This window comes from Populus euphratica, unplaced genomic scaffold, assembly GCF_000495115.2.
Source record: "Populus euphratica unplaced genomic scaffold, PopEup_1.0 scaffold271.1, whole genome shotgun sequence".
Classification (NCBI taxonomy): Eukaryota; Viridiplantae; Streptophyta; class Magnoliopsida; order Malpighiales; family Salicaceae; genus Populus; species Populus euphratica.
In genome coordinates this window covers 709,728-735,696 of record NW_011499926.1, presented here as the reverse complement: position 1 = coordinate 735,696, position 25,969 = coordinate 709,728, and the positions used below count along the sequence as shown (strand labels likewise).

The window sequence follows — 25,969 nt, the reverse complement described above, 5'->3', positions numbered from 1 at the left end:
AAAAGATTATGTTGTTTCAATTAGCACTACTTATAGTAGAATAAAATAAAAATTCAGGAGCTGCGGTGATGGGTCAGTACACCTTTCTAGTTTTTATTTTATTTTATATGTTTTATGGATGGGAACTGCATAGCCACCTATCATAAAATTAAGGGATGTTATTTTATAAGTAAATTTATTACACACACACACACAAGGCTCTGTTACATTTTACACTCGTAATTAAGGGATGTTATTGAAATTAAATTTGACGGGAAGTTCGACATGGCATTTAATCACATTGTCGGAAAGTTCGAAAATATTTTAATTTCAAAGCTGAGAGATATTGCATGTTTATAGATCTTCAACCCAGAAATGGCTCTATATTAGATCTCGTTCATCCAGCTGTGATCTCATGATAACGATACGAGCACTAGATTAGAGAAAAAAAGCTCACTGTCTGGGACATCATCTGCCTCCTTTGAATAAAGCAAGCGTGGTGGTAATCTCCCTCGTGCTCCTAACCTTAATTTAAGCAGCCCGTGACCCCTTTGTTGAAAACATGATTGCCATTTGATTCCGTGATCTCGATGTCCGTGGACTTGATTAATCATTAATGATAGTTTAAAAAATAGGTTTAATGGTCGGGTTTAGTCATCCCTTTCTTGCAAACTCTCTAAATTTCATGCTGCCAGGATTGTTTCGGAGAAGAACCCAATCTCAACTACAACACAAGTTGATTGAAGAATATGTTTTATTGCACAAGTCATGTTTAGCCAGTGTTCTAAAAAGAAATACAGGAGAAATAAAAATATAATTATTAATTTTAAAAACAAAAATAAATTCATCAAAACATGACCCGTACCACGTGATGGGAAGAGGTGTTGAGCTATTCAATTACTAAACACAAGAGCCTTTCCTAGATGACAAGAAAACAAGTCTTGATTTTTTTTTTGTTCCCAGTCCTCTCCTTCGTTTTGCTCTCGGCCTTTATTCTTGAACTTTCCCAAGCAACCAAAGGAAAATTGAGAATGGAATGTATATTGCAAGTACTCTTGCATGTGAATCATCATCATCAATATTTTGAGCAGTGTGATTAAGCAAGCCTTAATTCTAAAGCAACGGTTTACGAGACATATAGTGCCAAGCAGCAAATACAACAAAAAAGTCATCCACATTTAAATTTTTATGTTCTAATACCTGGCTTAATTACTCATCCTGTTGATGATACTAGTGGAGCCCGATTTTAAGATGGGTTTTACTCCAAAAAAAAAAAGGTCCTCTCGTAAAGAATATAACTCCAGAGCTTTAATCACAACTACAATCATAGTTTCATTTGAATTTTTCATCCCAGCAAGAGCAGAGAAAAAACCTAACACCGGACCTTAATTTGCAATCGCGAAGAACCCCTCCTATATATGTATATCAGTTGGACAAGGCTTGCCAGTAGAGAGAAGTCATGATCCACATTCCATTTCAGCGTATAAGAATCCGAAGGAGACCATGAGATTATAACTCTAGCACTCTTGATATTAGAACACATGATCAATATATCCATTAACAGAGATTAATAAACCAATTAAGAGCATAATGAAAGAAACCAGAAAATAAAGCATCGATCCGCAGACGTTACGTAGTCATGTAATGCATGATCGATATGCACCCATCCCGGTGTTTAATTTAAATGACAATAAAAACAAAATCCACTCATAGGCTATACCGACACATAAAGCTGGATTCCCAGCCTTCTTAAACTTTAATCACTGCATGCCTAACAATGATGGTTACCTAGAGAGTTTATTGATTGATTGTACGTGTTATGATAGCACGTATATGAGCCATACGCACGCATGGTTCAAATGCAACTATAAATAGCAGGAAGGAACTCTTCCTTGCAAACTTCATACGCGTGTCTAAATATAATTAAGACGACTCTTTTTGTGCAAGCCATGCTTCATTTCATGGTCAATTGGCTTGCAAGCTGTATCCCTAACACACTCGATGAAAAGGGCTACTGTTGCTGTTGTGCGAGAAAAGGGAGATCATGATCTTGATGTTCCTCAATCTTTTCATCAATTAAGATGGAAGGGAAGGTAGTTGGCGGGCTTGATTTGTTGTGAAATATTGAAAAGGAAACCATAACAAATTGTGATTTGAAATAGCATCACCCCTGAGGGAATATATATACATGGGCTACGTAAAGTATCTGTCAACTTCGGGAAGCAAACGCGATTGACATTCTTCTTCTTGCACGCTTTCTGTAAGGGGAAGAAAGGGCTTTGATAACTGGGGTACGGGTGGTTAACATGTAGCTCTCTCAGTCTAAATCCATGTCATCAAAGTCTAAAAACTACGTGCAAGTTAGCTTCAAAGTAATTAGGTTTGTTGATTACTTCAAGTTTTTTTTTTAAAATTTTAATTACAATAATATCATTTCAATTAAAAAAACCAAAACAACATAGAAGTCTAACCTTAGGTTAATTCCAATAACTTTAGTATTCATTCAAGTCCCATCCCTATTTGACAAAGTTCTAGGTTATAATAATAATAACGATGATGAATTATTTGCATTATTGGCAGGATTAGATAAGAGAAGAATCAATAATGCATGCACAATGGGTGTGGATGCTTGCTTGTGTGCCCCTAACCGAAGGCATCAGTGGCTAACAAAGCATCATCCGAAATTCTTGCAATTCATAGGGTTGGTGACCGCTACAAAGTGTCACCCTGAAATGAAATATTGAAGTGATTAATATTATTCCAGTCAAAAGGCATTGAATCGTGTCAGCTAATGATCTTGCCTTGTGTATTTTTAAATTCCGATGGTTCCTACAGATTTTGTTTGCAGCTTTCCCATATTTTTTACTTTTATTTGTTTTAAAATATTTTTAATCATTTTAATATTTAATATTTCAATATCAAAAATAAAAATTTTTTAAAATATTTTTTAAATTTATTTTTAATTATAAAATATTTTGAAAAATAAATGTATCACAATACCAAATATATTTACAGGATGTTTGTTTTCATGATCAAAAAATATTTTTAAAATTTTTTATTTAAAATTAAGTTTTTATAATTTTAGACCATCTTAATATATTAATATGATAAATAAAATTTAAAAAATAAAAAATATATATTATTGTAATATATTTATAAATAAAAAATATTTCATATTTACAAGCACCACCTTACACCTGGGGAAAAGCCTAGTTAAAAAACTTCATTATGTGAAAAATCTGTAACCTTGGCCTATAATGACCGAGAGACATGGGGAAGCGAAAAGACGTACGTTGCCCTTTTCCCATTAAATTTAAACTAGATAGGTTTTGCATGTTTTGTCGGAGATGGGATCCATTTTTACTATGTAATGTAAAAAAGAATGATGCGACGATATTACAAGCATATATTTTTAATCATTAAAAGGGATGTTTTCTTGGCAAATTTTACCGTCTGAGAAGACATCATTAATAAGAGAATATTGATTATTATATTTTTACTGTACTTTAATTTGATTTTATCTAAACCCTGGTCAAATTAAATTAAAACAAGTAGGATCCCGATGGATATCTGAAATTTGCTTTAAAATTAATTAAAAAAATTATTGAAGTGAATTGTTCCGAGCAAATTTCTATTTTTTAGGATCCCCAATCAAACGACGGCGTTTTACCACCTTCTCATCTAGAAAACTACACGTCGTCCTGTGCAACTCCCGCCCAGGCATCAACTCCAGCATTTCAAAACACCCTCTCTCCAGAGGATTGATTTTTGTCAGGGCCCGTTGGGACTTTGTACTAATGATGGGTTCCAAAACAGGTACCTGAAAAATCTCCAGTTTTTGACAATAAACTATTTATGTAATTCAGAGGCAGCTGCAGCAGTGACATTTTTGTTGTTGTTTAAGGTGGAGGGAGTAGAGTTGATTTATGGTCAGAAATCATCGCTGAAGAAGGAGGGGGAGGAAGACAACCACTTCAACAACAACAACAGCAACCCATTTACCAAAGGAGGAGAAGACAAGCAACACCCCAAAATCAAATAACCTCACAAGATGCCAACTTGTAATGTTAAATGATAAAAAACTCTTAACTTTATTACTGTTTCTTGCCTGTGTTCGTGTAAAGATTTGAGCTTTTTGTGTTTTTGTTTCTGGGTTTTGCAGGAAACAGTTGGAATTGAAGGACAAGGATATTAGAGTGAGTTTTGGTGGCGGTGGCGGTGGTCGTGCCACTAAACGTGTCAGTTGGAATCGTTCACTTTCTACCAGGTTAATTCAGCTCAATTCAATTCCCTGTTTTTAATGAATTCTAAGTTGTGGGTTTTGCTTGTTGATTGTGGTTCGGTTTGATGTTTAAGTTGGTGGGTTTTCATTGATTAGTTGGTGATTGTAATGAAAGCTTTCATCTTTTGGGTGCATCTCACTTTCACCAAGTTAATTAATTCGTTTCAATGGAATTCATCTTTTGCTTGTTAATTGTGTTTCTGTTTGGTTTCTAACTGGTAGGTTTTGTGTTTTGTCTGTTTGTTTCAGTTTGACTAGTTGGTGATTGCAGTGCAACCTTTGAACTTTTGGATTTTTCTCATTTGTGTGTGTTGCACTTTTCAGTTTTCAAGGGGTTGATTAATAGTGATAATAATAATTATACAAAAGCAAAGAGATAAACAGAAGAAGAGTTATATGGATTTTCGTAGGATACGAGAAATGATAAAAACAAGAAAAAAATTCAAGCCATTTGATGGCTTGATGTGAGATCACCTAATTCTAGGGAAATTCATGGCCAGTGCATTTTCAGCTTTTGAGAATGGAGATGCACTCATATAAGCTATAATTTTTTTTCTCAAACTTATTAAGGATGCCCCTTTTGTTTTCTTTCTTTCTTTCCTTTTCCTTTCTTTTTTATTTTTCTTTTTTATTTTGATTCTGCTTTTCCTATGGGATTATTTTGTGCTTGACTCAGAGGGAGGATAAGCATAGCTGTTGCTGCTTGTGTGGACAATCAGCCTCAACAAAAACAGGCCAGAAAAAGGGGAAAACCACCTGTTCCAAAAGTATATCATTCTTACTTTTTCCTGCTTCTTCTCTTATGTGTTGTTATTACTATGCTGGTTTCTTCTACTTGCACTTGCTCTTTCTAGTTTCTAGCCCCAAGTAATCTTTTTTTCCCTCCGTTCTGGTTCCTTGTAATTTTCGTGCTTTAATTCCTGGTGTTTGAAGGGAAAAGCAGTGCAACCTCCCAATTTTGAGAAAGAAAAGCAATACTTTGAAGAGGTCGATGCCTTCGAGTTGCTGGAGGAGAGCCCATCTCCCAAAAGCTCTAGTACATGGGCCACTGGCAATGAAACTGATGCAGTTGTTATACCACATATGTCATCAAGATTAGAGAAATGGCTAATTGCTAAGAAGTTAAATTATAGTTGTGAGCCTTCTAGTACACTGTCAAAGATATTAGAAACTCCAACCATGCCTCCCTTGGGACCTATGAGAGGCGATGATTTCAACAGTGTTGATGTGATAACTCCAGAAAAAGCTGTTTTTGAAACTAATTCGAAACTGCATTCTGTCCATAGCAGAATTAGATCATATTTACCTAGTAAAGGTATCCTTGAAAGGAATTCTCTTGCACAAAAGAGCAGTTCTATGTTTGTGGGCCATGAGGGCTGTGAAGACATTGAGGGTGCAGTTAAGAAACTGTCCTTAGCTTCAACATCTTCTTTATCAGATCATGACTATGTGGATCCAGTTACTGCGCTATTGGCAGTCTGTGGACAGTCAGTTCCATCAACATTGCTAGAAGTATTCTCCAAATACTGGTTTGTTCCTTTTCCCATTATGCTGCTGCTCTTTTCCCCTTCAACTCTTACATTTGTATATTGTTTTGACTCACAATAATTTTTTTATAAGAAAACAATGCATTTTGGTTCAAACCTTCAGTTTTTTATATATGTAAGTTTTTCCAACCAAATTTCCTTTTCAAAAGAGGCAGTTATTTTATCTGGATGATGTCTGCAGCTGTTTTTGATCCAAGGTTGACTTTCATAACATTTTTTCTTACTTTGCGATGGAAAGTTTATATAAAAAATTCATGAATGATTAGTTGATAATTTTATTTAAACTGTGTCTTAGTTCGTTCTATCATTAGTTTCATCTGTTGAAAAAAGAAACAGAAGCTTTCTTCAACTTTGTCCTGGAATCTATAACTTGTGGCGTGTTCTGTAGGAAGTTGTATTGTTGCTATTCTGCATTCACTGAACCACAAATACTGTATTGTTGATGTTCAATCTAATGCTTTAGTTTATGGATACAATTGATAATCAGCATCTGCCCTTTAAGAACTTTTAAAGATTTGTTGGCTGTGGCTTTTGAAAGATGAAAGTATGACTTTTGAGAATAGAAGTGTCACATATTGTTGTTAGATTTGTCTCATTTAGCATTTTAGGTTCAGGGAATTTTCTTGGTCATGGCATGCTTATTGACTGGACGTGGTTCATATCATTTATGTGATTGATTGTTGTGTAATAACTGCATCCCTAAAGTCAGTAATTCACGCATATTAGACTGCCAGACTTTCAGTCATATAACTTATCTTTGCTGATTTATTTAACTTGAGCTCTTTCATCCTTAAAACTGATAAGGAATAAAACTTTATTTATCCAGTGAAACAGAGAATATTGTCAAAGTCGGTGAAGGAACTTATGGAGAAGCATTTAAAGCTGGTAATACTGTCTGTAAAATAGTTCCTATTGATGGGGACTTACTGGTAAATGGAGAAGTGCAGAAGGTATGGAACAGTAACATCTCTAGTTCTAACTTTTCTGTGAAATTTCTCATCTAGTTCTAACTTTTCTGTGAAATTTTTCACGATCATTGTGATAGGCAGAGTTGTATTCATTGTTATCATATTGACACTTTCTTCATGGAGTATTGTTACTGAAACGTTTGATTTGCCGTGCTCCAGAGATCAGAAGAATTGCTTGAGGAGGTTATCCTTTCTCGAACCCTCAACAATCTCAGATTCCATGATGCTGATTTTGACAATTCTTGCACAACCTTCATTGAAACTCTAGAGTATGTTCAAAGTACTATTACATTTTTTCTGCTACTTGGTATCCTCGCAAAACAATAATCAATTATAGGTTGCTTTCATTTTAGTATGTTCAGTAAGCTTACATTCTGGTTGAAGAAATGTTCAATGGGTTATGGTTGTTGGGCTTTGCTTTGCAAATTGAATTGAGCTATAGCATTTGTCTATAAACTAGTAGACTGATACGCCAAGGGTTGACTCAACTTATGAATAAATGAAATTCGTCTTCACATGAAATTACATATCTTCTGTAGTCTTAAGCTTTTTACTTTTTAGATTTTCTGCAGGTCATATCTAATGATCTCTTTTATTTGCAGCTTAAGAGTTTGCCAAGGTCCTTATGACCCTGCCTTGGTTAAAGCATGGGAATACTGGGATGAAAAACATGGTTCTGAAAATGATCATCCTAAGGAGTTTCCGGAGAAACAGGTTTAGCATGGGGCCTTTATAGACATAACTGACTGTTGCTTTCAAAGATACATCCACTTCTAGCACACACAATATGCATGTTTTATATGTAAATATGTTTAAATTGAATTGGCTGAAGTTGCAAAATCCCCACATGACATTGACGCTGCAAGTTTCCAGAGTAATGTTTATAGGTTTGCTTACCATGTCTAATTAATTTGTGCAGTGCTATGTGGTGTTTGTGCTACAACATGGCGGGAAAGACCTTGAAAGCTTTGTGCTCTTAAACTTTGATGAAGCACAGAGTTTATTGGTTCAGGTAATTGTGCACCTTTTATTTTAGCATTTTAAGTCAATTCTTCACTGAGCTGCCGCCGCCTTCAATGTTCACTGTGTCTATCATGCTTTTGCAGGTTACTGCTGGCTTAGCTGTTGCAGAAGCTGCATATGAATTTGAGCACCGGGACCTGCACTGGTTTGTTGATCCTGCAATCAAATAATATCATGTTTTTTTCTTGAGAGCTGATTTAGGACCTGTTTTGTTGCAGGGGAAACATTCTTTTGCGTCGAAATGAATCAGCTACAGTGCAGTTTATCCTGGAGGGGAACAAAATGATTTTCAGAACTTCAGGATTATTGATATCAATAATTGATTTTACTCTTTCCAGAATTAACACAGGTGAGTGTTCTTTAATTTCTCTTATGTTATCCACATAAATGCTTAGATTTATACTTGATTCATGATAATCTAACAGACTTTTATTTACACAGGTCAAGATATACTCTTCCTGGACCTAACCTCGGACCCATATCTCTTTAAGGGTCCAAAAGGAGATAGACAGGCAAGAACCACAATACAAGTTGTAGGCAATGTTTATATCATAATATTGGCTGATTGAATTCTAACATCATGTGCAGGCAGAAACATATAGGAAGATGAAAGAAGTAACTGAAGACTTCTGGGAAGGAAGGTAATATTTCTGATAGCTTTTCTTTCTTATACGCATAAGAGGAACATGCTGGTGCTGTTACTGTACTTCATTTATATCAGAAGGAGTTAGATTTGGAACAGTTAAAATCGATGCTATTTCTGCTGAACATAACCACAACCTATTGAGTGCTGTTACTGTACTTAATTTCTGCTGAACATAACCACAACCTATTCATGTAAAATGTACTCAACTGCAACGCTGATTATTTCCATAAATGTGGCATGTGTGGTTGCACCTATCATTTGATGCCCTTTGGAGATATGCATTCAAGTCATTTTTACCACAATATTGGTTTGTCCATACACTATCAGGATGTCCTGGTTTCAAACACTGGGAAAGACAACTTCTTGTTTCTTTTGTTTTCTCGTACTTGTTCAGGGGCTTTTCTTGTAGCTTTTTTTTTTTAAAAAAAACAAAACTTTTCTTGATTTCAAAACTTCATCTTTGGTTATTGGAAAGATATTATGACTGTTTTGTCTCATTTTCTACAGCTTCCCCAAGACAAATGTGTTGTGGTTGCTATACTTGGTGGACATACTGCTCCTGAAGAAATCTTTTGTAAGTGTCGTTTTCTAGAAACTAGAAAATGAATTATATTCTTGATATATCAAATTCTCCACGTTTTGTTCCTTTCACTGTTTGTTGTCCTTAATTTTTAATAAAAGCACCTCCCAACAGTGTAGTGCAGACAAGGCTGCAAAAGAATTTTCATACATGGAAAACTAACAAGTCCCACGAAAGAAGAAACACAAATTCTGTTGCATTCCAATCTGAATACAACCATTTCAACTGTAACGGTTAGAGATAGTGATTAAATCTCTTGTCTGCTCCACTTACTATTGATTTGATTGCAGGATCGCTCTTCAAAAAATGAGAGAGATTTGCGCTCGTTCAAAAAGCGTCTCAGCAAGTATAATTCAGCTAAGGAAGCTATTATTTCGGATCCTTTCTTCAGCAACTTGCTTGTTGTGTGAATAAATTGCTTACAAGTGGATACTTATTTAGGACGATTACTCCTTTCTTGTATGTTCTAGGGGGGCTAGGTTAGAAAATCATGTAGGACTTGGAAGAAGGCATATCCAATCACAGTTTGTTAAAGTAGAACATAGATGCTAGTTATGACTCACAACTAGCGTCTTGTGACGGTGCAGTGTACGACCAACAAAGTTGTTGCAGAACTCTGCAGAACAGATGTACCATTGCCGCTAACAAAGGAAATGAGAGTTCATGTCATGGATTTGAAGTTCACTGAGTGGTTGCCATGTAAGGCTGTCTAGTGTTTATAGTTCACATATGCATCTCTCTAGAGCCTTTTATTTTAACAGAGCATATCTAGTTCTTTTGCTTTCAGTAAATGTGACGCGTCATAGCATCAAATGTTGCAGTCTAGTTGGTAAACTGAAGGCTCTCTCTCTCTCCATTTATAGTTTTAATGAACTACCTGCTCCTTGCTTTTGGACCAGCAAATTACACTACACAAGATCGTTGCTCTATCAGCTTTTATTGACTTTAAAACCTCTTTTGTTCTCCCCTTCTTTAATCGTGTGGAAGAATATGTTCATTGGATGCCCAAAAGTAACAGCTGGGAAGAGAATGGAAAGAAATTCAAAGATGAGATGCACTACTTTCTATCCCTCTGACCAGAAATCTGCTTGGGATGCTCCAAAAGGTGTGGACACACACAACATGATGAATGTCATCAAGTATCACCCTTTACCTTAAATCTCTGATTCTATAGCAGTGAATGACTCGAAATGTAAGAATAATGGTAGGCAGATTTATCCTCCATTTTACAATGCAAAATCAGAAAAGGCACACATGTATCAGATATTGAAAGTACCAGCACCTCTTTTAGAGCTTTTTTTCCCTCTTCCTTTTTCTTTTTAATCATGATTCATGCATGGATTTCTGTTTTCTATCGAAAAAGCTATTAAACCGTTAAACCGAATCAATTCAGCATCGTTTTAAAACAATGTCAATTTTCAGTAAATCCTTGTATAACCAGCCCCAAGCTAGCAGAGCAGGTTGGCCGGGCCCAACCGCCATGTAAGGTCTTACAACCATGGAATCTACCTTATCACCGCCAATAGGACTGTGCTCGCTTTCGGCTGTGAAGTGTGACCTAGTCAGACAAGGTACTTGTGAAGTCATAAGAACTTGAAAAGCAGAGAAGCACAATACATTGCTCCACATGGGCTGTCCCTACTCAATGGAATATCCCATGGAAAGTGGCCCTACTAATAGTTTAGTTACCAAGGTAAATTACACCCACGGTCTCTCTACTATGTTTACTTGATCAGCTGGGTCCTTCTGTTTTTTGTTTAATTAATGTACATGTGTCAAACGTCCACGGCAAAGTCAATATTGATACCCTTATGGATTAAGGGTGGCATGTAATGTAGAGGGACTCCATTAATCAAATTAATTGTAGAGGGATGAATTTGGTTAACTTGACAAGTTTGCTGCTGGGAATTTTATTATATATACAGATGTATGCAAATTATGTAAATGTATGCTTATTTGTTCCTTTACATTCGGTTAGTTAGAGTACCAGGAAAAATAAATAAATATATATATATATATATATATAATTGAAGAGACAAAAACATAAACATAATATAAGATAATTTTAAAATAATTTTATGGATTTTTAAAACAAGAAGTAAAGAGAAAATTGTTATACCTATCTTCGTTATATTCATCTCTTTTATTTCAAGAAAATAACAATGCTTGCTGAAAAATGGCGGCTTAGACAAATAAAAATCATTAACATCTTGGTTGAAGGTTGAGGCCTCATCCAAAGCCTCTTTTTAGCCCTTGAATTTTTCATCACTTTTAATTATGATAAAATAAATTATGTTTTTTTTTTTTTGAAACTTGGTGAGCTAACCAGAACTGACTTTGATATCCTCCTCGTACATTGCCCAGCCAATTTCGAATCCTCGAGGATCTGTTAAGACAGTGTAATGGATGCTGACAGCAGCAGAGCATTATCCTTGTGGCTTAGTCTCAACTAAACTTTAGGCATTTTCTTCAACCCACTTGTTGCTTCTAGATTCTTTTTTCATACTTCATAGAGATCCAGTTCAAGACTCGGGCCCCGAGTTGACTGGGTGGGTTAATGACACTGTCTTCTATAACCCTTTAAAAAGCTAGCTGTCTGCTCGGAGGTTCTGCTTCCACAATAGAATCTTAACAGACGGTAAAGAAAGTTTAGGCTTGTTAACTGTTAGTGGAAATCAGTAACATAAAACAAGTAAGCGTTGTTGGTCAACGCAATATTGATGGATTCAAGAGGATTGAGAAACATTTTACTGTGGTTATTCATAACATTGCAAAGCGTGTATGAGGGCAGCATATGTGAGCATGTCTTGCCATGTATTTTCCAAACCCTATTGGGACAAGTGGACAAAGGCATGCCATCTTTGCGTATATTTATACTGTGTAACGTGCATGTGGCCATATCTCATGGAATTTGTCCTAGGGTGAAGGAAGGTGCTTTATATTTTGCGCCCAACTGTGTTTTTGGGAAAGATAAAGAAGCTAGAAAAGCAGTAGCTGACTACTTGATTCTCTCTACTGTTGAGGAACACAGCATTTTCTAGCCCTATCCTTCATGACAGTAACCTCTTTCCTTTATCAGTACATGTAAACTTAGTCATCTTCCTTTTGCTTTCTCTCTCTCTCTTCTCTACTAACCTTTCATCCACAACACCTTTTGGCTTTTCCCCTTCTATATCTCTTATCTTTATTCTATTAGCGTCGTGTTTTTTAAGCTCTACTATTGTATGAATCTCACTAAAAATCCATAGGGTTCTTCTCCTGAAACCCAGAAAACTACCTCTGATTATGATGGCCAAAGTAGCTTCAAATGGGCTATTCTTATTCTTCTTGTCTCTTCTCACTCTTAGCTCTTCAGGTAATTATCTGCTATTGCTTACTGTTTTTTCTCTTAATTCAGCGCTAAGAAGAGTTAAGCATGCCCCACTTATTTGAAGATGTATAGTATTTGTTTGTTTGAAATCATGGATGAGCTCAAATTCTTTGAAGCTTTGTTGACTTGGATCATTTCTTGTTTCTATGTTATAGGAACTTTTGTGGGTTTCTCTTACAATGCCAGGGGAATCACTTCAGCTTCTTCACTTGGCAGAATAGTATCGTTTCTTGAGCTAAACAAGGTCTCTGCAAGTCATATTCGAGTTTTTGCTGCAGATCACAGGGTTTTGAGTACACTTTCCTACTTTAATGTGTCTGCCGATCTTTATTTAGATGACAGCTTGGTTGAGAATTTGACAGAGTCTGAACCATCTGCCATTTCTTGGCTTAAGGCCCAAATAGTGACCTTTCTGCCCCATGTGTACACTAGAAGCATCATTGTAAGTGGCAACAATGGCTTGTCAAAGCTTTTACCCGCCTTGAAATCAATCCATTCTGTCCTGAGTAGCTTTCATGTTGACAGGGAAGTTAAGGTCTCAGTAGCATTTTCTCTGTCATTCTTAGAAAATTTGAATAGAACACGAGAAAAAGATCTCCGTAGGATTTTGGGATTTATCAAGAGAACTACGTCTTTTGTCATTGTAGAAACCAGTCTTGATATGGATGTTGAACTGGGCATGAAAGATTTGTTTATTCAGTCAATGATCCAAAAAGTTGCAGTTGCCACTTCTCTACTTTCTCCCAATGATGCTCCCATAGTTATGATTATCAAGAGCCTTGTTATTCCTGGTGCAAAAGAAGTAGCTGAATTTGGAGTTAGGGTTTCAAAATCTTTAGAAAACACTAAGATCAGAGGTCAGGTAGCTGGATTGTATGCAGAAGTATCTTCTGTAGAAGATTTCGCGGAAAACGAGCTGGAGAGGGAACATGAGCAAGTCTTTCCTTCATCTCGAAGAGAAATCTTGAGAAACTTCAAAACTACTTTACATGATGATATAATTAATCCACCTACAGTTTTTCCAACAAATCCTGGATCGACTCCACCTGTCGTCACTTTCCTGCCAGATACTCCAACACCAACAATAGTCACTGTCCCTGCTACCAATCCAGTCACTGTAACACCTACCAATCCTGTATCCACTCCATTACCTTTCCCCAACACCACACCTGTCAATGTCCCCCCTACAAACCCTTCTGTCAATCCACCACCACCAATTACCAATCCAGTCACAACACCAGCACCTATTACAGTTCCAGGAGCACAACCTGTAACTAATCCTGTGACAACATATCCAGCCCCAGCAGGCAATGTTCCAGTCACAGCACCAGTGACAAATCCTGTGGCACCTCCTGCTACGACAAATGCTCCAGCAATTCCAGGACAGAGCTGGTGTGTTGCAAGGTCCGGAGTGATGGACACGGCACTTCAGTCAGCGTTAGATTATGCATGTGGAATGGGAGGTGCTGATTGTTCACAGATCCAGCAAGGTGGGAATTGTTACAATCCAAACTCTCTTCAAAACCATGCCTCGTATGCATTCAACAGCTATTATCAGAAGAATCCTGTGGCAACTAGCTGTGATTTCGGAGGGACTGCCGCTACTGTTAATGTGAATCCAAGTAAGAATCTAATTGACCCACACATGTGGAATTGTGCTCAAAATTAATGCTCTGAATATTCAAAACTATTTCTCAGACTTGCATAACATTGAAACAGGCACTGGTTCCTGCATTTATCCGTTGTCGTCGTCGTCGTCATCCACTCCATCATTGCCAGCGCCCACAACATCACCTGCAAATCCAGCGACAACATCACCTGCAAATCCAGCAACATCCCCACCAGCGATCGGTGTGCCAGGGATCTTCTGTAGAAGATTTCGCGGAAAACGAGCTGGAGAGGGAACATGAGCAAGTCTTTCCTTCATCTCGAAGAGAAATCTTGAGAAACTTCAAAACTACTTTACATGATGATATAATTAATCCACCTACAGTTTTTCCAACAAATCCTGGATCGACTCCACCTGTCGTCACTTTCCTGCCAGATACTCCAACGCCAACAATAGTCACTGTCCCTGCTACCAATCCAGTCACTGTAACACCTACCAATCCTGTATCCACTCCATTACCTTTCCCCAACACCACACCTGTCAATGTCCCCCCTACAAACCCTTCTGTCAATCCACCACCACCAATTACCAATCCAGTCACAACACCAGCACCTATTACAGTTCCAGGTGCACAACCTGTAACTAATCCTGTGACAACATATCCAGCCCCAGCAGGCAATGTTCCAGTCACAGCACCAGTGACAAATCCTGTGGCACCTCCTGCTACGACAAATGCTCCAGCAATTCCAGGACAGAGCTGGTGTGTTGCAAGGTCCGGAGTGATGGACACGGCACTTCAGTCAGCGTTAGATTATGCATGTGGAATGGGAGGTGCTGATTGTTCACAGATCCAGCAAGGTGGGAATTGTTACAATCCAAACTCTCTTCAAAACCATGCCTCGTATGCATTCAACAGCTATTATCAGAAGAATCCTGTGGCAACTAGCTGTGATTTCGGAGGGACTGCCACTACTGTTAATGTGAATCCAAGTAAGAATCTAATTGACCCACACATGTGGAATTGTGCTCAAAATTAATGCTCTGAATATTCAAAACTATTTCTCAGACTTGCATAACATTGAAACAGGCACTGGTTCCTGCATTTATCCGTTGTCGTCGTCGTCGTCATCCACTCCATCATTGCCAGCGCCCACAACATCACCTGCAAATCCAGCGACAACATCACCTGCAAATCCAGCAACATCCCCACCAGCGATCGGTGTGCCAGGGTAATTCTTCAGTCTTCCATGACTTTGTAACTCTTCAGTACAAGTTCAATAACCCAAAAACTAACACTCTGACTTCTGCAGCGCTCCCCCATCAGTTTTGAACTCATCAACCAACCCTGCCTCCAGTTTCGGTTTCAATACTCCTCCTGTTTTCAACTCTTCAGCATCCAAGTCAGCTACTTTGCAGCCATTTATTGGTTGTGCCAGTTTGGTAACATCATTTGTTGCCAGAACAATCATTCTAGACAAGTAGAATAAAGATTTTCTTTATGCTTGCCAATGGATTAGAAGCTCATGCTTCCGAATTCCAGCAGTTTCAAAGTTCTGTACAGCTGGATCATCTTTGATAGTAAAGAACTGGAGGCAAGTTCCACAAGAATGAATTACAACACCAAGATCCTGACAAACATTTTCTGGCCAGCCGGAGGTTGCGCAGAATGTAAAGACTTTTACTGCTGAAGGTACAAATCAATTTCTACATGTTTAATATTAGGCTGCTAGTAGTGAAGGGTAATGAGATTGGATAGTATTTGTTCAATACCAATTTTGTTCCTGTATATTTTCACAACGTAGCTTGGAGATTCTGATTAATCTAGTTAAATAATTAACAAAGAGGATCGCTTATTTTAGCAGACTCTTTATCTGTATAGATGTCAAAATCACCCAGTGACTTCATTGACAAACATCAAATTTAAACACGCTAACATATTTGTTTAGATGCTCTAATCATTTAATTTCCATTCCAAAGAGAAAAAATGATGTCCATGTTTCCTGGACAAAACTACAAAGGTGAACCCTACCAGAATCTGAATCATGCTAGGACATGGATGCAGGTTTTGTAATAGCATCTCCTAACGGCTAATATGTTTAGTGAAAACCATACGATGAAACCCTATCGCATTGGATGCCAATTTTATTAGCAAATCATTGAGTTTAAATATGTACTGTTTCACCAAACATTTGACTTCAGCGTGGGCAGAGTCGGCAAGTTGTTGGTAGCATAATCTCTCCTGTCCCCACCATATTAACAAAGTCCCAGTCCACTACAACCGCAAGAGAACCCTAGTGATGCCAGAAAAAAATGATAGCAGAGTTTGCACAATGCAGATCATTATCATGCCATCCAGCTAGTAAAATCAACAACATAGAAGACTTCATCTTTTTTTAAGTGATGGGTCCAGGTATGGAAGCCAAATGGCTGTACAAAGATTTAAAACGTACAAGATTACTAGAGAAATATAGTTCTAGCGACAACAGAAAGGCTATTTCTACAATCTAAATGGCTTCTAAAGCTCCCCGAAACTTGTGATAACAAGACATGTACAACAATCAACCCTCTTTTTTCATCGCTTGGAGAAAACAACCAAGATCAACATTGACATGGAAACTACAACCTTAAAGCTAGATGTCTCCCAGAAATTTTGCTTATCATTATTTGCTTCAGATATAGCCTGCTTCTTTGCTGCTAACTGTTCTCGGAGTTCTTTAATAGCTTTATCCCTTCGCTCTCCCATCTGTTATGATGAATAGAAACAATCAATTAATAGTACATGAAATTGCAATCTGGCAGCGAAAATAACTTCAGCTGGTTGAAAGAGCATGGCCACCAAAAAACAACAGAAGAAAAGGGACACATCTAACATCAACATAAATTTTGTGCTTTTATGCTAGAATTGAAAAGCACAAAAAACAACCACCCAGAAGTATAATCCTGTGGGCCATTCAATTGATTAGAACCTGAATGACTCAACATGCCAAAATTCTGCTTGCTGCACAACACAAGGGACTGATGTGGTCTACCGTTCACCTAGTTGATGAAAAAGCTAGATATTGCAGAGAGGCATCTGAACGATTTTCAAGCATGACTCATCTGCTATGCAAAATGTTACGGTAAAGCTGACAGTGCACAGCAGGAAGTCTTATTCACCGCAGTCAATGCAGCGATGATCCTGTTTGGAAAAAAAGAGCAGATGACAAAAAACATTACCCTCTGGAGCTTCCGTGTCTGAGCACGAGCTTCCTGAAGACAGAATTCCAACTTCAACACCCTCTTCTTCAATTCCTGATCAGCTCGTCGCTGTTTCTCTAACTGCCAACAAACAGGCTAGATCTCATAAATCACAAATTCCAAGGACCTTAAATGAAATTAGACTTAAAAAGGTAACAGGGGACTAAAGATGGATGCACCTGTGATTCTAATTCCTTGGTTTTAAGCTTCCAGTGAGCAGACATAACTCGTATTTCATCTTTCAGTTTGGTTATTTCTTCATCCTTAACAACCAAAAGTTTATTCATCTTCTCAAAGTTTTTAGGAGAAACTTCATCTAATAATTTCCTCAGTTCACAATATTTACTGTCTCCTGCCTGGGAAATGGCTTTCATAATATCATGCTCAATTCTCATAACTTCATCTTTCAGTTGCTTTTGGGAAGATTCCCTAGCTTGAAGATCCTTCTGCAAGTTATCTAGTTGCTCTCCTAGCCTGGTTACACGCTCTTCATGCTCTTTTAACGAGCTATTCTTTGCATCCAATTCTTTTATCAGTGCTACACATTGAAGCTGTGCTGACTGAGCTGAGGCAGCACTTGCATCTGCAGTTGCTTGGGTGGCTGCAAGTTGTGATCTGAGACCATCCAACTCCGTGAGGTACTGTGACCAATTAAAAAAATTGAAAGTCAGAAAAACTGAAGTTGCAATGAGCAAGAAGCTTGCAAATGGTAAAATTTAAAGTGGGAAGTGTTCATAACAAGAGATGGTTATGTTGCAACTCATACAGTTATAGAACTTCCAATGAGAAATCTCCCCATTAAATGTTCTTTAAAATTCATCCAAATATCAAGGAGACATGTATGCTAGTTCTATGTACATGACATTTCTAACGTGATACCATGTTGTAGAATTTAAAAGAAGGTTGCCTTGAGCAAGAAGCACATAGTTTTTTTTTTTTAATGTACTCCAATTCCTTAATGATTCATCCAGTCAGAAACAAATCAATTCCTGTGTTGAGCAAGAAGCACATAGTTTTTTTTTTTTAATGTACTCCAATTCCTTAATGATTCATCCAGTCAGAAACAAATCAATTCCTGTGAGTGTGTTTTCTGAAAAGTGGAATACTATGTTGTTCACTTAGTGAGCACCATTAAATAAATGCATGCAAGGAAAACACATAGAAGACATTAGTAATGGTTGCTTAAAGATTGACTTATTACAAGCTGATGGATGCTTAGAAATGGTATCAGATCTAGAAAATTCTACTGTCTCCTATAAGTCTTCAATTAGAGTAGAAGGTTCTAAAGAATGTTATGCTTCTAGATGACACCTTAAATATGCACGAAAGGCTATCTCATCCTCCTTTTCTCACAGTGGTGGTGAGGGTGATGGCCAAAAAGAAGAGAAAAGACTAGCTCAAGCTTGATTGGTTTGTACTGAGATCTTAACACTCGTCTCTCAAAGTGTCTCTGTAATGGTGTTGATGTGCAGGGGATCCCAAATCTCAATATTAATTGGTATGAAGTCATCACCATTTTGCATAGACATTCAATTGGGATTTATTTGGAATAAATCACCAATATAATTGAGGCAGGGATGATTAAGAGAAGTCATAACCTCGATCTAGGGATAATTTAATGAATACAACAGTGATCATCACCTTCATATTTGCTAATGAGATATCTCATTTATTGTTCAACTATGCTTCCAAGAATTAAATAAGAAATCTTCATGTTTTCTTTAAATTTCATTGTCAATTAAAGTTTCTTATGCAGCGATCAATGAACAGCCCAAAGAAAGTGGAAGCTAAACTAAATGATAATTTGAACACTAACAAAACTAAGCACTTTGTCTTTAAACCATCCTAAAGATATTGCAAGAACTGTTTAGACCACCTTTCCAATACAACCCATAATTGCGCAAAGTAAAAACCTAAGACGTCGAGTAGTCGGCAACAACAAAAGAGAAGGATATCATAAGATATTCAAGCTAATAAATAACAATGGGGGACAACAATGTAAAATCAGAAAACCCTGGCGACCTTTCCTCCTAAAGGCTCCACCCAAAAAACAAGTAGAAAAGGCCAAAAGGTCAGGAGGCATCCAAAAGGATGAAGATCTGGTATGCGGGTTACGTGTTAAGATGCACCGAAAAAAACACAAATCACAACCCCTAGATAAACTTTGTCCGTATAACAAATAACTCGAACATGATTAGCAATCATATTTGAATTTCAAATCATCAAACAAAAAGCAGAACCACAAAAAAGTCAAAGGCCAGTAAAAGGTAAAGTCAAAAGGAGGGACATTGAGTGGGACCTTATCAGCAGTAGAAGCTGAAGCCTGAAGCTGGCCCTTTCTCTCTTCCAATCTCTCCTGCAATCTGCTAATCTCCTCTTCCATGATTTTTGCCTTATTTTCTGCTTCCTGTAAAAAACCAAGACACAAACAAGCACTGCCTCCTGTTAAAAACCCAGAAACACACAAACACTGACTAATTAACTCCAAGAATAAATAAAACCCTCATGACCCCACAATCAAAAAGAAAGAAAATCTAAAGAGCTCAAAAACCATACAAAAAGAAGCCAAACCCGGAAATCACCAACCTGTCTAGTTTCTGTTTCTTTAGCAAATGATTGCTCTTGATATGCAAGGCGGTTACGTACTTCCTTTAACTCAGCAGCCAAAGAAACAACATTTTTCCTAAAACTTTGCTTCTTCTCATTTAAATCCTTCAACAAGGGATCAATCTCTCTAACAGGAGTTGATGTCGACGATGATCTCTCCAAAACTGACATTAGTACTTGATGATGGGTTTGATCAAACAGCAACTACACTGAATCTTTCCTCGGAGATCTATTGCATATAACACATGCATGCACTGGATCAAAATCTTGCTTTCTAAAACGGACCAAAAAAAATAATCAAGACTTTATGATTTGTTCTATGCAGTGCTTGCAGTGGCTGTGGCCTTCGGTGTCTGCATGTGAAAACATTTATTTTCAAGGGTACCCCATGAGTCCAAATTCATAAATAACGACTGGATCCCACCTTAAATGCACTGCCCAAATCTAGTCCAAGAAAAATAAAAAAAAAATTAAATAAAACTTCTTTTATTTTAATTTATTTTCCATGGCACAAAATAATGCATATCCTCGCAAACAAACTTATAATGGAGAGAGAGAGAGACACGGAAGGGGGGTCACTTTCAACTAGTAAATAAATATAGAGAGAGGGAAACAAGGAATAATCAAAGGAGGGTATGCTACCATGCTTAAATCACCAAAAAGATTCAAACTTTGAGCTAGATTCAACCATTTAAACAAGAGTAAAACAGTAAAATTTTCTAGGAAAATTTCACGCACCAAGAACACAGCAAGGAGCCCGACAGTGAAAACTCAGAAGGCTCTCTGAATAAAGAGAACTTTATTTCAAAATACTAATCTTTGATCACGAGAACATTTACTTAGCAAAAGCAAACAAAAGAAAGGAAACCAACTGGCAGAAAAGAAAGGGAGAGAGGATACAAAACAAATGGCATGGAAAATGTTTCGGCAAGCTTTAGTTTTTGGTATTGCCATGTGTGGATGGAGGATCTAACGGTGGAGGTTTGGTGTTGAGCAAGATCACGCGGAGGGCATGAATATAGGGTTTTTATTCATTTGTCATTTAGTGCAAATTGAGAAATAAAATCCAATAAGATCAAAGCTGTTTTTTTTTATAATCTATAAAATAAAATAAAATAAAAATATCGGGAACACGGACAAGGAAGAGAGCGTGTGACAGAGCATTTATTTTACTTTTGATTCCCTCGTTTGACTTCGAGCGCGGCAAATCCAAATTTTTTGACTGTACCGTTGTGATTGTGGCACGTGGGTGTGTTGGGTCCGTAGGATTTGACATCGCCCAAATGTCTTATTGATGGGCCTTGAATCATGTTGTGGTGGACTGAAAGGATCGTTATTAATTTCGGGTCCGGTTGGTGAATCAACTCGAACTCGGTGCTCGTGACTGGGAACGAGTTTTAAAAAATAAGGGTGAAATTTAACACTGATAAGTCAACGGGTTAAGATCTGATTTAATTTTAAAAAAATTGGAAATAGTATAATTTAAGAAATATCAATTTGCACGTGTCATTTTAATTAACACAAGTGAACTGATAATAATCCACCTAATTCATAATTTAGATTTTAAATCAAGTCATAGTCAAGTTGGGTTTGATGGGAAAAAAAACTTAAATGTTTTGAGATGGTTTCAAGTTTATTAAAAAAAAAATTAAAACTGAAATTATTTTTTTTTCAATTAAACAATATTTTTACTAAATCACCAAACACACACTTATTCTTTGATATTCTTCGCTTTTCTCGAGTGTTTTGGCAGCGTTGTGGTTAGAAGAGGCACGGTGAAAGAACAATTCGATCGTAAAACTGGATGATGGATATATGGATTTAATTCAACGATGGAAAACTTCAGAAATTTTGTATACTCTTGATGACTTTTTTTCAACTTTTTATACCGCTTTAAAAAAACATTATTTAAAATTATTTTTTTATATTTTTAAATTGATTTGATGGGTAGATATTAAAATAAATTTATAAAAATAAAAAAAAATATTATTTTAATTTATTTTTAAACAAAATAATACTTTGACAAGGAACCTACTATCAAAAAATTAACAAATACAAACGGAAATATCAAAAAATTAACAAATACAAACGGAAATATCAAGATAATATTTTTGTTGGTTCATTTTTGACAGATTTTACCGGCTGAGATATTTTCCTGGTCTATATCGGAGGGATTACAACGAGAAAAAATAACTAAAATAAAGTAAAAAAAAATGATGTATCATTTATACCAACAAAATCACTAACGGGATTTATTCAATTGGTAAAATCATTAATAAATTATGAACACTGTTCATCATGTCAAATACAAAGAGAATCACCAACGAAAAATTCCATCGGTATTTTCTTAATAGCTCTTAAACTGCTCAATTCTTATTTGTATTGTTAATTATTATTATTTACAGGTAAAATTATTGACGGATTGAAAAGTCATCGGTGTTATTTAACAGTTTTCTGGAAAATTTTAATTAAATTAAATATTACAGACAAAATCATTGATTAATAGAAAAGTTATCGATGATATTTGATGGATTTTTTTAATTATTAAATTAAAATTTTAAATTAAATGTTATAGATAAAATCACCAACAGGATTATTAAAAATATTAATACTTCATTATCTGTTGATAAAAAACTCAAATAAAAAATCTAAAATATCTAATTTCACAACAAACAGGGCTCCTTCTTTCTACTTCCTCTTTTTTTTTTTTTTATCTTCTTCTTCTCCATGTATAAAAAACATTCATATCTATTTTTTTCCTTCAACTTCTTCTCTTTTCCTCCATGCTCAGGTATATATATTTTTTATTTTTTTTCTTCTTAGTTTTTTTATTTAATATGTTTTATAAATTGTTTTTCTCCTTTTAACTTCACTTGCAACTATATTAAGGTAAGTTTTTTTTCTTATTTTTTGGTGTTTTTTCACTATATTTGTTATTTTATTTTACTTTTTACTTTTTATTTTTTTTGTTCCTAATAATTATATGAATATTGTTGTTGAATTTTTTTTTCATATCAAATCAATTTTTAATTGATTTATTTATAGATTTTTTAATTTTTTGCAATCATAACTTCATTTTTCATATTGATTTGTTTAGTTAGATTTATTTTTTCATATTATTTATTTTTTATAAATTTATTTAAATTTATTTTTTATTAAATATAATAATATCTAGTATTGTGATAGTAACATGTGTTAATATCATGAGACTGATATCACAGTCATATTATTGGACACTTCCACACTTAACCTAAAAAAAAAAGCATCTATGTGAAATCACGAGTATCAATATAAATAAAAAGGAAATATTTTTTTGTTTAAACCAAGAACATACAAAAATTATTTTTTTAATAATTTTAAAGTTAATTTATATCATTTTAAAGTAGTATTTAATATTATGATCAAGATTTTTCTAGGATATTTTTTGTTCAAAAATATATAAGTACATCAAAACAATTAAAAAAAATAACAAATATTTTTAATATAAGTACATCAAAACAATTAAAAAAAATAACAAATATTTTTTTAAATAACTATAAAAATAAAATATAAATAACAAGTAAATGATTGAAAAACAAAATAGCACCGTGGTAGTGACTGAAAAAACAATTACGTATTATCACATTGCTAGATACAACCACACTTAACCACAATATCACGAAGGCACCTGTATGAGAAATCTGGAACGTTAATATATAAATATATATATATATATATAGGAAATTACTTTTTTAAAAAAATAAATTAATTTATATCATTTTAAGGTAGTATTTATTATTGTGGTAAAGAATGTTTTTTAAAGTATTTTTATTTAAAAATATATCAAAAAATATTTTTAATACCAATATATTAAAATAATTTAAAAAAATAAAAAAGTAATCTTGAAACAATAACTATATAACAAAATATGAAGAGCAAGTAAACATATTATCTGCGATTGTTTTGTTCCGACAAATGTCAACTAGTCTGTGGAATCATTTAATGTTGTTCCAGGGAATTTAAAAGAATTTGTTCCCACCTGGAATTCCAAGAAATTCAAGAGTTCAATTTGTTCACACCCGGATCATTTAACGCTGTCCATGTAACTCCAAGAAACAATTATAGACATCGATCCTTACCCACTCATCCACTTTTTATCAATTAGATTTTCAATTTAATGAACTCAAATATGATTTTCTAGTGCATGCGTGGGGCTAAGCATGCATACCAAGGCTGTATTTTGTTTAATAATATTATTCAATCTGTTTTTAAAATTTAAGAAATATTAAATTAATACTTTAATAATCTTGATATATTAATATTAAAAATAAGAAATATTATTTTCATATATTCTTAACTAAAAAAATATCTTTAAAGAACATTGTATCGCGGAACAAGCTTATAGGAACTATGAAAAGTCTAGTCTTCCTTTACTTACACTACAAAAAACAGCGGCTATTAGCATCTGAATTTAACAACGGATAATTCCGTTGCTAAATTCAGTAACAGACTTGCAACAGATTATATATATATTATTTTTTAAATATTAGCAATGGATTTTAGTAACGGACAATCCGTTGCAAAATTTACATTGAATTTAGCAACGGATTTTCCGTTGCTAATTGAAAAAATAAAATTTAAATATTAATATAAAGCTGAAATTATGTTGACCGTTGATTGCATAAAATCTAAACCGTTTATTTTCGCTCTTTCCCCCCACACCGAAATACAGACACCAACAAAATCATTTACAGCTGAAAATTACATCACTTTCACTCTTCCAGTGCATCCGTCATCCCTAATAACAATATCAATCCCTAACTGTTGAAAAATCACCCTCTCTTCATCGATTTCATATTCCTTTATCCGAAACTGTTTATCATTTTCTCATTCATCTTCAGCATCCGTAATTTCTTTTCTTCATCTTCTTCTCCTTCATCGATCTTACCAGTTTCAATATTTCTATATAAAGCAAGAAAAACAGAGACCCATGGTAACATCACACCAGACCCATCATCATCAGTATCGAACATCCTGATTTACCCTTTCTCTGTAAACGGGTTAGGTTTTGCACTTTTTTCTTCAATAGCTCAGGTAACTAATTTAGGGTTTTTATTTTTTTTGTTGCAATTGAAGTTACACTAAACAGTTCTAACCTAAATTTTCTAATCTCAGGTGTTATTTTTTCGTGTTGATCCATCTCTCTCATCTGTAACTGAAGAACGTACAGGTAACAATTGTTTTTCCTGATACTTTGAATAATAGTTTTAGGCTATTAATTCAATAATATAAGGTTTATAAAATGTTTTTACCATGATTTATAATCTAATTATGCATGTTTAATTGAAAATTTATGAAAACCCCCAAATTAATTTTTAGGGTTACGGTTCATAAATTGAATGATTTTATGCAAATTGACCAATGCTGGCAATTCTTGTGTCTGGAAGAGAGTGATTTATGGAAATTATGCCTGTTTAATTGAAAATTTAGCAAAACCCCCCAATTTAATTTTTAACAATTAGTTTTTTGATGCTGGGTGTTCTTTGATGTCTGCAAGTCTTTTTGTCCTCCTGTGCGCCAACACCTAGGTGATTTGAATGTATTCATATACTTATATATATAAAAAGAAACTTGGTTGTTGATGTTGTGTTTTGTTAATAAGATTGTTGTTTTATTTTTGTATCTTCATTCATTATTTTTAAGCAAGCTAAACATGCTCTCTTTATTTGTGGGGTAATCGTGTGGATGGCTTGTCCTGGATAATGACAGTGGAATGTCAGCACCACATACTAGTTGAACATGCCATAACAGTAGCAATTGCTTGGAGATATTTCAATTGGAACTCTCTCTATTCTCTGTATACATTGTCTCGGGTTTCCAAGTTCTTAGTAGTTGGGCGGCTTAATGTTTATGGTGGTTATGCTTGGAATAGAAGAAAAAAATTGCTCTCAACAAAGTATATTCTAAAAGACTATCTTAAAAGATAATTGTATATGATAACATAGATATATTCCACTTTTCATAACTGAAAGATAGCCAAAAAAAACCTTGTAATATCAAATATGTATGTCAATTCTTGGATTTCATTGATGTCAGATATTTATGAAATTAATACTTGCTTTAGGAACTTGATTCTAGTTCC

General features: G+C 35.2%; 3 protein-coding genes across 4 annotated transcripts; 2 read left to right on the top strand and 1 right to left on the bottom strand.

The window, feature by feature from the left end:
• The first annotated feature begins 3,682 nt into the window (after positions 1-3,682).
• Positions 3,683-9,709, top strand: HASPIN (Protein kinase superfamily protein). The gene is made up of 15 exons (XM_011040727.1): positions 3,683-3,795; positions 3,884-4,040; positions 4,142-4,246; positions 4,938-5,028; positions 5,195-5,790; positions 6,635-6,758; positions 6,936-7,045; positions 7,379-7,490; positions 7,696-7,788; positions 7,883-7,944; positions 8,018-8,148; positions 8,241-8,311; positions 8,388-8,440; positions 8,953-9,019; positions 9,316-9,709. Exons 1-15 carry the CDS (start codon positions 3,777-3,779, stop codon positions 9,433-9,435), a joined length of 1,911 nt encoding a protein of 636 aa, XP_011039029.1. The 5' UTR covers positions 3,683-3,776; the 3' UTR covers positions 9,436-9,709.
• A 2,247-nt stretch (positions 9,710-11,956) lies between these two features.
• On the top strand, positions 11,957-15,865 carry LOC105135708 (glucan endo-1,3-beta-glucosidase 12-like). Its single transcript, XM_011040726.1, has 5 exons — positions 11,957-12,380; positions 12,551-14,017; positions 14,115-14,229; positions 15,159-15,233; positions 15,315-15,865. The coding sequence occupies exons 1-5, from the start codon at positions 12,311-12,313 to the stop codon at positions 15,484-15,486; spliced, it is 1,899 nt and encodes a 632-aa protein (XP_011039028.1). The 5' UTR covers positions 11,957-12,310; the 3' UTR covers positions 15,487-15,865.
• Positions 15,866-16,362: 497 nt separating this feature from the next.
• LOC105135707 (tropomyosin-like) lies at positions 16,363-20,844 on the bottom strand. Of its 2 annotated transcripts, XM_011040725.1 has the most exons (6): positions 20,587-20,844; positions 19,828-20,077; positions 19,541-19,648; positions 17,421-17,882; positions 17,221-17,322; positions 16,363-16,747 (listed from the first exon to the last, which is right to left on the bottom strand). In XM_011040725.1, the coding sequence occupies exons 2-6, from the start codon at positions 20,017-20,019 to the stop codon at positions 16,577-16,579; spliced, it is 1,035 nt and encodes a 344-aa protein (XP_011039027.1). In that variant the 5' UTR covers positions 20,020-20,077; positions 20,587-20,844; the 3' UTR covers positions 16,363-16,576. The 2 variants fall into 2 exon arrangements, with proteins under 2 accessions (XP_011039027.1, XP_011039026.1); XM_011040724.1 differs by lacking the exon at positions 20,587-20,844 and having other exon boundaries at positions 19,828-20,557.
• Positions 20,845-25,969: the final 5,125 nt, after the last annotated feature.